At 39.1% G+C, this 12,919-nt stretch overlaps 1 protein-coding gene across 10 annotated transcripts in view; it reads right to left on the reverse strand.

Annotated features, from left to right (window-relative positions):
• Window positions 1-308: 308 nt before the first annotated feature.
• ap3b2 (adaptor related protein complex 3 subunit beta 2) overlaps window positions 309-12,919 on the reverse strand; it is a 61,393-nt gene continuing 48,782 nt past the window's right edge. For 6 of the 10 annotated variants that reach the window (XM_076886071.1, XM_076886070.1, XM_076886066.1 and 3 more), the window contains 4 exons: window positions 8,815-8,912; window positions 7,853-7,873; window positions 5,552-5,690; window positions 309-3,436 (listed from right to left, as the gene is read on the reverse strand). In XM_076886071.1, the coding sequence (XP_076742186.1) occupies window positions 3,250-3,436; window positions 5,552-5,690; window positions 7,853-7,873; window positions 8,815-8,912 (445 nt within the window). In that variant the 3' untranslated portion in view covers window positions 309-3,249. The remainder of the gene's footprint in view (window positions 3,437-5,551; window positions 5,691-7,852; window positions 7,874-8,814; window positions 8,913-12,919) is intronic. The other 4 variants (XM_004570266.4, XM_004570260.4, XM_012924406.4 and 1 more) reach the window with 3 other exon arrangements.

A 12,919-nucleotide genomic window follows, 5' to 3' on the forward strand; every position in this document is an offset into this window, starting at 1 on the left:
CTAACCTCATTATTTGCAAAATGTTCATCCAGCTGTTTCTCTTTAATACCACTTTGTTTACCAGCTTTTTGTTACTTTTAACTTTCGCGCTGAAATTTAGTAATTAAGAAATTGTGCTCCAGGGTTTTAAATGTCACTACAAAGATGCCGAACAGATGGACGAGTTCGATTTCAGCAAATACAGCAGGCTTTTTACAACTTCTGTTTTACTCTTCCTTATTCAAAATGCCAGTCTTGCTTCCTTCAGTTAAGGCAGTTGTCTGTGGTCGATTTGAGTAAAGACCATAAAAAAGTAGACACACGCAACACCATATCTGTACTTTTATTTGTATAACTATACTTGTAATACCTCAGGACCACATTTCACAACCACACACGGGTATGAGGAACTGTACTTTGGATATTTTGAAAGCAGATGAAACATATGGCCCTACGTATGATTTGGAGAATAGAGTTCACTCTTTTCTGTATTTTTACTTTTGAAAGTAGACTTTCTTATTGTTTACTTTCATCATCATGGCTGCTGGAGCGAACGGGCAAATAACAGACAATGCGAGGAGTACGTTAAAGGCCAAAATAAAGTCCTTTCACTACTCCTGTAGCTTTGGAAGATTACAGTTACAGTTTCCAACAGTAAAAAGAAGTGCACAGATACTGCTAGAATTAAGAAACATGCGTCTGCAGCACAGATGAGGATATTAAAAGGAAAAAAGGGGCATCAAATGTAATTAGCCACGAAACCAGCCTGACCACTGAGATGAAAAGCAACACTTAACTTGAAAATCACGCACATTATCTTCAGCACATACTCAAACATAATCTAAATGTTTCTTTACTAAATCAACTTTATGGAAAGCTGAATGGGTTGAGTTTTGTTTTTGTGAATATTTCACTTCAAAGCTTCATTGTGTTATTTACTAGTAAATATAGGCTGAGTTTTCTGAAAATAGAAATCTAAATGAATGCATTGATATTTTTGACAAATATTTATCTTTGCTGTATTGCCAAAAATCAGTTAAGTCTCATTTGGGAAAGCTAACTCTATAGCTACAGATAGCAACCCATTAGCTTGACACAAAACACGAGAACTGCTAGCTTTGCCTTCTCGGAAGTTAATAAAAATTAGAAAAATATGCTACAGCTCTATGGTCAATATATTACTTCCTTTATGCACATAAACAAACTGAAGACACAACTACCACCTCATTAAATGTAGAATGACTTACAGTAAATGCTTGTCTACAAGACTCAGTTGAGAATTTAGTGGGCAAAAATCCTATTTTTTACAGTCCCGATTCACTTATACGAGAATATCACCAGCAGATAAATCATTTATCCAAATGATCATTAGGAAAATAATTTGCTGATATTCGTTAAGTATTTTTGTTGGCGTTGGGGTTAAACGCTGGGTTTAATTCACAGCAATCAGAGAAAAGCAACCAAAAAAACATTTCTGTATAATCAGCATGAGGATTTTGGTGATTTTAATGTGCTTCATGATGATGTCAAGTCAAGTGTTACAGTTTTTAATCAAAAGCGCTACTTCTTATTGTTAGGCTGATACTCACTCACACACAGACACACACCACACCTTACAGTAGTACTGCATTGCATGTTGCAATAAAACAGCATGTATACATTTCAGCTTTTATCAATGCCCCACTTACTGTGATGAACATGTGCACTTTGACAGCTAACCACATGCTAAAAATCACCAAATTATGAGATAAAACTCTGGGGAATTGTTCATTAATATTATACCAAAATCACATAGTTGAGGTTGAATGGTAGCCGTCTTAGATCAGCAATCTTCTTGTATCTTGTAATGATTTCAAATAACTGTGACAGTGCCACCCGATTTGAGGGAATATGATAGTCTTTTACCCACTCCGTCTATCTCAGAGTATCTCTCCATCTTAAAGCAGTTTGATAGCCCCTCAAACCAGTTGCAGCAGATGGATGCCCATCCAGAGGAAAAGGGAGTTTTTCTTGCTCACAGGGGGCATCTGATTGTTGGGATTTACTCTATATTGTTGTAAGATTTTTATCTTTTGTTGTGAATTGTAGCTATATAAATAAAATGAACTGAACTGAAAGTTGTCTCATCTTCATGTTAACACCATAGAAAGACCTCCTTTAGTTCCGACGAAAACCTGTGGAGGTCCAGTCTTTCCCCAGCGTATGATGTTGCTCATTTGTCATAGAGATGGTTTAGTCATTACTTGATATACATAAAGTTGGAATAAAAGCAAAAAGTATATAAAACCAGCAGTCGCAATGTAGATGGGATTATTTCAGTTTCCTACACATGGATTAAATCTAGCCTGAGATTTAAAAAAAGAAAAATCAAGGGAGGTCGTGAGTGAGCGACGTTTATGGTGTAGGACCACTTTATTGGGAAAATAAAGTGTCCTGATCGCCAAGAGTCACATATTCTTACTGCACAGTGTTAATAGCCTGAACCTAGTGAACATCTTACTGCAATTGTTTTTGTTTATTTTTTGCTCACCTAATCTTTGTAAAGCCTGACTACAGCATTAACAGAAGGCGGATGAGTCCAGTTACTACTACTGATTGAAGATTCTTCTGGATTTTTTTTGAAGATGTGTCCTACTTCAGATTTTATTATGTACCAGGTGAGAGCACAGAAAAATCTAGCATCACAAATTGGATTTGAATATCACGGATGACTTAGTCGTCGCTGTAGCTGATTTTGATTTCACAAATGATGAAAAATGCAGTTTATTCAGTCTTTGTCGATGACAACTGAGCAACTGCCTCCACTGAGGAAGATCACAGGCTGTGGCTGAACGTTTCAGAGCCACTGTTTTTTCTCAAAGTCAAGAATAAACCTGCAGCCTTGATTAATGTTTATCCAGGAAACAAATTCTGACATTAACTTTATACTAAAGAAAAGAAGGTTTAGATTAAGTAAATGTGAGTCCAGTAAGTCCAATTAGCTCCTCAAGGAAAGAAAAAAAACCCCAAAACGTTCGGAAATTAGTATTTTTGGAAAGTCAAGTAAAAACATTCAGGTTCAGTTTTAATTGTCAGGTCCAGGTGTGGCATTCACTGTCTCTGGGAGTCATTTCTAAAGGTTTGGGGCTCTTCTAACAAAACAAATGTTGTGGAAGCTTCCTCACTGACACGGCTCGCAGGAGATGCTACACTGACAAGTCTTAGATGATATGTGAGGGATGGCTGAAGTACAGGTGGAGGCGGAGTTCAAAGCTGGAGAGCTGGTTCGCGTCACTGCGTTAGAGCCTGGAGGATGTCTTTCACCAGCATCGTGCCGATCACCATTTTCTCACAGTTGACCGTCAGCTGGGCGGCTCCTTCCTCTTTGGTTGCCACGGTGACCAGCACCAAGCTGCCACTGGTCACCGTCCTGCCTGCAAACCTGTGGACAGGATAATCAGGAGGAGGAACAGGAGAACTGAGGTCAAGGCAGCAAAGATCAAGAAGTAAAGATGAAGCCACAGAACAAAGAAGGGATACACATCGCGTGAGTCAGTGAGACAAAAATATCATCTGTGAAACACAACGAGTGCAAAATTAGTGCAAAAAAATGTTTTTGGTTTTCTTTTCTAGAAATTTTCTAGAATACTCTGATCAACATTCTCAGAACTGCATCAGATCCTACTTCAAGTCAGCTGATTGTGAATATATGTGTAACCCTTTCCCCCCCTAAAAGCTTGAACAGCTGATGCTGTATCAGGTTTGTACAGATGATGTAGTGGTTCCTGAATGTCACAGTCACAGGCTTTTGTCATGTATTTCTTGTGTTTTGTGTCTGTGTTAGATTTGTTGGTTTTGTTACTTTCTTCTGCTTTCTGCGTTTCCTGGTGTCTGTCATCATGTTTAACGTCCACACAGGAAGCAACTTTTTTCCAGTGTTTCCTTCTATTATTGTAGATCTTTACCTTACAATATAAAGCACCTTGATGCAACTGTTGTTATAATTTGATGGTATATAAATAAAACCGGACTGAACTTAAACTAACAACAGTCCAACTACTTATGACCTTAAGATTTTCAGATTTCCTCTCACTCAAGCACACATTGTAATTTAAATAGGACTAAATGTTATTAGTTCTGTGATGTAGATAATGTCGTTGTGGTCATAAATGCTAATCCCCTTATATCTTGGATTTTTGAGACCAGATGTCACAAAGGAGAAGTGGATCTGATGGAGAAATAAAAAACACAGCCTACTTATTGTCATGTCAAGGTAGATCCTCCTGACAGCATTTGCTTCTTTATCATTTATTTTACTCAAGCTGGAACTAAAATTTATAGGTGTCTGAAAAATGTACACTTTGTTCCTTTAGTGCAGACCCTCCCAAAGTGTGGGGCCCGCCCCCTAGGGGCAGAGCCACTGCGGGGGGGGGGTATGAAAATATGAAAAGGGAAAAAAAACAAAAAACAAAAGCAATGCTTGGACACTGCTAGCACGGGGTGCCCACAAAAACGCAAAGCAGGAGATGAAGCATCGCTGAATATGTTTCCAAACCAACTTCATTCTAAGCCAAAGACTAGAAAATATGGTGAAGCATATCTGCCCTTTGGCTTCACCTGCACAAGTGCAAAGGTAGGTCTCCCCTGCTTAATTGCTTTTCCTGATCCTGCCACGATTTGTTCCCCCGGTTCAAATCCCGGACAAACAGTATCTCACAGTTGTTTATTTATCCTCCTTGAGGAGCCCATTTTGCACAGAGAGGCATTTTTTGAAAAATGTATTGATAGCAATGTTGAATATTATTACACAGGAAAAAAACAACTACATGTAAAATAAAATACTACATGACGCCTCTGCCTTTCTAAATAGAGGGACAGTAACTGCGCGTGTATGTGTAAGCGTGTAAATACTGCAGATAGAGACAAAATACTGTTAATCTGACTATCTGCCATTCTGCAATTCACCTCATGTAAACAATAACGTGGCGCACAGCGTGACGTGAAAAAAGGCACATACCTTTGACGTTGCGTGAGGTACTCTGTATTCCTCGTCCACACGTAAACGCAAAAAAGGAGTTTTAAAAAAAAATCTCCGTTTTCGGTGATTCCAAACGCCGTTTACGTGTGGACGAAACAGCTGCCTTTTCAAAAATACCCGTGCAGGTGTGGACGCAGCGTAAAAGAGTTAGTAGTTTATTTTATTACTACCTGTAATATATTGCAGATTACTTGTATTTGCTTAATTGTTTACTAAATGTTTGAGGTGTGAAATAAACCGCAGTGGAGCAAAATATGGGTGTGTGTGGTTGGAGGATGTGTGCGTGCGTGTGAGTGTGTGTGCATTTTTCTTGTAAAACAAAGGGGGGCCCAGCAAAAAAAGTTTGGGAACCACTGCTTTAGTGGATTTTTAAAATCTGCGTAAAATACGTGAAGCCACACTTTTAAGGTGATTTTTTAAGCTGATCTTGGCAAAGATCTTGTTCCCAAATGATTCCGTGTCCTTCGCAGAAGACAAACACCACCCAGAGCGCTATTTGCATTAAAAGGTGGCTCAGATAACAAGACGTGTTTGCTCAGGAGTGATTTTTCTCACCTGCACTCTTTATCTGACCCACAGGGCACTCTGCTGAGGTTGGCAGCGGTGGTCACTCTCTGGACGATGGCGTGTTCGTTTCGGCACTTGACGTCCAAAGTTAGTTTCTCTGTGATCTCGTTCATGCCCATCAGCTGACCTGTGGAGGTTGTAGGAGCAGAGCACTGGTCAGACAGGAATCCTCTCCCTCCCAGCAGCAAAACAAGCAAAGCAGTTAATAATCTTAATAATAATAGTAGTAGTAATAATAATAATAATAATAATAATAAGAAGAAGACAACATGTACAGTAACAGAGTTCATTTTTTAACCATTGCTATTCTTTTTCAGGGTATCTGCTAGCTTCAGACATGTACAGTATTATATACATATACTGTACAATGCAGTGAACATTGCTAAAGTTCTCAGAGGGACTGATGTAATATTCAGTACATCAAGAACTGTAAATGCTACTAACACTTAACACGGGAATGTACTCATGCTTCCCACTGAACACAGGATTTTGTTGGTGAATTTACAGCAAAAAAGAAGCAAATTTCTGACTGCTAACCAACTCGAGTCACCATTTTCCAGAGTATTTCCAAAGACAGAAATTCTGGTTGAAAGAGGTATTCAGTACTAATTTTCTCACTTGTGCGAAGATGGCTTGTAGAGAGCAACTGTTTGGTGATTTGCTGGTCAAAAGACGCCTGGATGTCCAGGTTAAAACTAGTATTTCAGTATTATATATCAATACTGCTCTGATGTAAAACAAGTCCTAAAATCGCTGCAATAATAAGTCAAGTGACAGAAAACTTAAATTCAGAAAATTTAGCTAAAACAGACTGCAGTCCGTTCGTAGTGTTAGTGTCTATGCATGCTTCATTTGAACTTTTTTATAACACCAACCCAAATTTAATAAAATCGTAGCTCCTTGCCAAGAGGTTGTGCAGTAAGTTGTGTGAGGGAGCACAAAAAAACAAAATAGGGGAAAAAAATTTAAATTGCACAAAATGTTGTGGGTCCCACAGAAAACCAGTCAAACGTTTACTTTAACTGCTCCCCACAAACAGAAATTTATGTTTTCTCTATTACACTTACAGGTAGATATAAAGTGTTTCCACAGCAGGAACTTTTTGTAGTATTTAAGAACTAAACCTGCATAAGGATTGTTTCAAGTCACAGCACAGGCATTATAAAACAGATATTTAAGGAACAACCACAAAGTCCCTCCCCCTAACTGAGAATGGTTCCCATTTTTATTACAACTGTCACCACCAGGGGCAGTGTTATACCAGTGAGTGTGGTGAAATGTTTTTGGATGTGTGCTGCTCTCTCAGACTTTAGCTACTTTTGGCCTTTTTCTCAAGGGGTCACACAGATGGATCCACATGCTTGATCTCTCATGTATACGAGTGAATATACTGAACAGTGTATAGAATCAGACTGCCAATGTAAATAAAAATGCAAGGAATGAAAGGTTACATGGACTTATTGCGCCATCTTGTGGTATGACCTGGTATTACAGGAGAGTAGGTCCCGCACTAGTTCAGCTTTGACTGATATCTCAACGCAACACTCAGATGTTTTGGACCTAAAGTCACAGCTAATCTGTTTCTTTAGATTAGGTCAATATCTTTGGCTCATTTTGAAAGGGTGTAAATCACTATTTAACAAACGTATTAACAATAGTTTGTTAAATAGGTTCCTTCAGTTCCCAGATCCTGATCTTAGTTCCTGGAACTGGTTAAAAAGGGGCTGAAGTTTTGTTTAAAAGTGACCAAAAGTCTGAACTAAATCAAATATTTGCTGATTTAAAAACTAGACCTCAATACGAATTAAAGACATTATCATTTCCTCTTGAATGACTATAACCTGGTTTTAACTGAGATGTCAAGACCTCTTTTGACCTGCAAAACAAAACCCAGTGCCAGTTAGACCGATGCACTACAAGATGACCAACAGTTCAAACTCCCAGCATGGTTGGTGGTTATCAGAAAGCACATGATCGAGTGCTGCTGTGAGCCAGATGTATATGTGAAAGAGTGAATGAGGATCAGTGGATGAGCATTTCCAGCCATTCCTGGTGGAGCAGGAGAGTGTGAGCGGCAGGTTTGCAGGTGTCTGCAGCTACAGACCCGGAGATGCAGTTAAGTGTTGATTACCCAGGCAAGAAGGGAGGAGGGGGAGTCAGCACGAGGTGTTAAAGGAGGAGGGAGGAGGGGAATGGGAGGAGGGGGTGGTCTGTGTGAGGATGAGTTTGGCTATAGGAAAGGTGGCACACAGACAGCTGGGAACAACAAATCTATTAAAGCCAACTTACCTAGATTGTGTAATAGCTTCTCTATTGGGGAGAGTATGGAGAGGGAGGAACCGTGGATATGACACATGTTTAAAGAGTCATTGTGGGCTTGTTAGAGCTCAAAACTCGATCACTGTTAGGATGGAAAACGAACACCAGAAACCAGAAACATGCTGGGAACTGCTGTCTGCAGCTGCTCTACCATACACCGTCTAATGCAAACCTTTGGTTTGTATTGGTGGATTGAATGTAGCTGATGGACAAAAAACTGTTTCCTGCTCTGGAGGAAGGATGATGTGGAGACTCAGAAACATCAGGCAGTTACTTTGATGTTTACTGCATGTGGCAAATGACTTGCTCGCAATGTTATAAAAGAAAAACAAAACAAAACACACATTTGGAAAAGTGAAATATACTTTCTAATTAAAAGGTCCTCATTTCATCGTGTCACACTATATGATGCACATTATCAACGGGTGACTGAGCATCACTGCATGCTTTCCTCTCTGCGTAACTGTTAAAGATCAAAGTGCAGATCTCAATGTCTTTGATCAGCAGCAATTTTTTCATTTGTATTTTCATTGATTGACTGTTCAAAAGTTGCAGCTATCAAATCAAGTCAAACCTGAAGTTTCATGTATGTGCTAACTTTTTAACTTTAGATATTCAGCATGTGGTTCCCACACGACTTCAAACATTTAACCCCATCACAACCCCATTTCATTCACAGTCTAATGAAATGAGCGCTATATTTGAACAGAATATATGAAGTGTATATTCAGAGTAGACTACTAACACTCAGGGACAAAACTTATGAGTTGCAGTGCTGCAGCATTAGCTCACTGGTTAACATGTTAACAAGCTCCCTGTTTGGACTATGCAACATTTAAAGATGTGTTGGTGTCAAAGCAGCAACTGAGACAGTGGTTTAGGGTCGCAACATTCAGGACATCAGAAATATTTTGTGGCCTATTTTCACTCACCTTGTTCCTTTTTAAACTCGTTCTCTGTCAGGAAGACGGGCCTCATCAGCTCCCCGACAGGTGGCTGGATCGACACGAAGAATTTCCTGGTGTGAGTGCTGAAAAAGGAGGAACGGTAGTGTCAGGGATTTGTATTTCGTCTTTTGTTCTTAAACTTCAAAGTTTCCCAAACAGCCCTTACCCTGGTGGGATGACAGAAGTGGAATAAGATTTTTTTAATTATACAAGTAAAATATCTGGTCTGACAGTCTGGTGGTAATTTTATGACTGTTTTCAAAACAACAGGAAACTGAAAAATGTCCATCAGTATTTCTCAAAGCTTCAGTAGGTGTCATCAATATGTTATGCAAAACCCCCAAAGATTCAAATCAGTAAAGATTAGTAAAGAGTCAATGCAAACTTTCAAAAGCTGCAACTATTAAAGCTTGTGTCCGATAACAGCAATACTTTGGCGAGTTGTTGAGCTTTTTAGTCAGTTAAGCTAGGGTGACCATATTTTGATGTCCAAAAAAGAGGACACTTGGCTCAGTCATGAAGAACTTGCTTAAAGAAACATATTTAAACGATGCCTTCTCTGTGCGGTTAATGAATTGTGAAATAAAATCTGTCATATAGGACCTTACAAGTCAACAAGTGCAAAGAAAATAACTTAAAAACCTCTGGAATTAAATAATGGTACAGAAATAATGCCTCATGTGCATAAGAAAAATTACCAGTACTGGGTCGGTACGAGGGAAATTTCTTTTGCAGTTCGTCTGAAAAGATTCACTTGCGTTTTGGGATCTTTTAAACATCATTAGGCGCGTTCCTGCGCGCTGTCTGTCCCTTCTGTGAGCGCAGAAAAACTTACAAGTGCTCACAAAGCAGCAGTTCGGGGATGACTTCAAACACATGGGTCCTCTGTCGGAATGTAGGAAAACCCGGACATTTTTATCAATCTCGAAAATCCCCCCGGACGCCCTGGACGTCCGGGGGGATTGTGTCAAGCCAGCCTCCAATTCGAGACTTGCAGTCAAGCCAGCCTCGAGTTTGTTTTCTGCTCCCTGTGTATTCAAAGTATTACGGGAAGGGAAACCGGATTTCAAAATAAAAGCCAACTTCGAGTGAATTAACAGATATGTTAAGAACATAGTAACATATAATATAGGCTTGTTCACAAACTCTAATGTTAGATCTACATGACACAACCTTGCACCCTAATAGCGCCCTGTTAATATCAAGGCCATCTTATTTTGGATTTCAAAGTAAAAGCCCTGTGAATTTTCATTTTTGAACTACTCTTACAATGACTTCATAATGCTCTTAAAAGCAAAAGTGTTCTTTCCAAAGACTAGTTGCACTTTATATCAACACTATCCAACCACAGTGTTTTTCACAGTAATACCATGTCAATATCAAGTCAGTCTGATTTTGCCTTTCAAAGTAATGGCCCTTTGAAATTGCCCATATTTGACTTACTCTTCTAACGATTTCAAAATGCTCTAAAAAGAAAAATTCTTGTTTCCACAGGATAATTTTACTCTGTATTTACAGTATACAGCCCCCAGTGATACCATGTCAATATCAAGTCAGTCTGATTTCACTTTCCAAAGTAATGGCCCATTGAAATTGCCCATTGATGGGCAAAATCAGACTGACTCAGTCTGATTTTGCCTTTCAAATTCATGGCACGTTGAAATTGCCCATATAAGACCTACCTTTCTGTGATTTTGTAATGCTCTAAAAAAGGAAAATGTCTGTTTCCACAGGATAATTCCACTTTAGATCAACAGTATACAACCCCACAGTGATACCATATTAATTTCAAGTCAGTCTGATTTTGCTTTCCAAAGTAAAAGCCTTTTCAAATTGCCCATATCTGACTTACTCTTGGAACGATTTCAAAATGCTCTAAAATGGAAAATGTCTGTTTCCACAGGGTAATTCCACTTTAGATCAACAATATCCAACCCCATAGTGATACTATATCAATATCAAGTCAGTTCGATTTTGCCTTCCAAAATAAAAGCCTTTTTAAATTGCACATAGACGACCTACTCTTTTAACGATTTCAAAATGCTCTAAAAAGGAAAATTGCTGTTTCCACAGGATAATTCCACTTTAGATTGACAGTGGGGATACTTGGTATCCCCTATCACGGGGATACCAAGTCAATTTCAAGTCGCCTTGATTTTGCCTTTCAAAGTAATGGCCCGTTGAAATTGCCCATATATGAGCCACTCTTTCACTGACTTCAGAATCCCCTTAAAAGCAAAGTTGCTGTTTCCACAAGATCATTTCACTCTACATTGACAGTATACAACCCCACAGTTTTATCACGTCAATATCTTGATTATAATTGTTTATGAGGTACTTTTTATAACTAAACGCGGATGCTGTTAACAGGACAATTACTGTTTCCACTAAGTAATTGGAGTCCACACAACCTCTACAGTGGAAACATCTCAATCTCAAATCAATCCCATTTTGCATTTCAGAGTAAAAGCCCTTTAGACTTTGTTTATAGGAGCTTCTCTTTCCATAACTTCAGAATGGCATTAAATGGAAAGTTCCAGCTTCCACCCATTAATTCCAGTTCATGCCAACACATATCATAACATATAATCTAACAGTGGAGTCGGGAGCAGTTTTATAAAACACCAGAGGTGCCAGACATTCCTTACGAACAAAAATAATAATAACAATAATTTTTCTGATCACAGAGAAAAATTCCTAGCTCATCTGCTATTTGTATGAGAATTGAAAAGCCTGCAGATAATTTTCTGAATCCAGTTGCTCAAGGCAAGAAAAGGTCCCAGTCTTTAGATTCCTGCCCATTCCTGAAACACGTTACAATGGCAGTGTCATCTGAGTATTTCTGGATTTGGCAAGACTCAAGATATATATTTGAAGTCTGCTGTATACAATATGAAAAGAAGTGGAGCCAAGACAATCCCTCTGGAGCCCCCATGCTGCTCAGTAATGTTCCAGAAATGCTGTTCCCCAACCTGACAAAGTTGTGTTGTTTCTGTCAAACCAGCTCTGTTTTCTCTATATTCAAATTTCAACTTTGTGATCATATGCACTAGAGCTGATTTAATAGCTAAAAATTTTACTTTACTGTGTGCTTGGTTAGCACTGTTGCCTCACAGCAAGAAGGTCCTGAGTTCATTTCCACCATCAGGCCGGGGTCTTTCTGTGTGAAGTTTGCATGTTCTCCCCGTGTTTTCGTGGGTTCCCTCTGGGTACTCCAGCTTCCTCCCACAGTCCAAAGACATGCAGTTTGTGGGGATAGGTTAATTGATTAATCCAAATTGCCCATAGGTGTGAATGCGGGAGTGAATGTGAGCGCAAATGGTTGTCTGTCTCTGTGTGTTAGCCCTGCGACAGACTGGTGACCTGTCCAGGGTGTACCCTGCCTCTCACCCTATGTAAGGCAAGGCAAGGTAAGGCAAGTTTATTTGTATAGCACAATTCAACAACAAGGTGATTCAAAGTGCTTTACAGAGACATTAGAAACAAGAACAAATAAAAAGCATGATTTAAAATTGATTAAAACAAGCAAATAAACTAACTAACTAATTAACAAACAAACAAACAAACAAACAACAGTATATAAAATCAAAACAGATAAAATCAGAACAGTAGATAAAATCAGTAGTTAAATGTAAGTTTTGAAATTTAAGCTTAAAGTGTGGATTTGGTGCTTTATTCAAATGCAGCTGAGAACAGGTGAGTCTTCAACCTGGATTTAAATAAACTGAGTGTTTCAGCTGATCTGAGGCTTTCTGGGAGTTTGTTCCAGATATAAGGAGCATAAAAGCTGAATGCAGCTTCTCCGTGTCTGGTTCTGACTCTGGGAACTGATAAAAGACCGGATCCAGATGACCTGAGGGATCTGGATGGTTCATACTGGGTCAGGAGGTCATTGATGTATTTTGGTCCTAAACCATTCAGAGCTTTATAGGCCAGCATCAGAACTTTAAAGTCTATCCTCTGACGGACAGGCAGCCAGTGTAAGGACCTCAGAGCTGGACTGATGTGGTCCACTTTTTTGGTCTTAGTGAGGACTCGAGCAGCAGAGTTCTGAATGAGCTGTAGTTGTCTGACTGATTTTTTAGGTAGA

The sequence above is a fragment of the Maylandia zebra genome, linkage group LG7 (assembly GCF_041146795.1).
Source record: "Maylandia zebra isolate NMK-2024a linkage group LG7, Mzebra_GT3a, whole genome shotgun sequence".
In the NCBI taxonomy this organism is placed as follows: domain Eukaryota; kingdom Metazoa; phylum Chordata; class Actinopteri; order Cichliformes; family Cichlidae; genus Maylandia; species Maylandia zebra.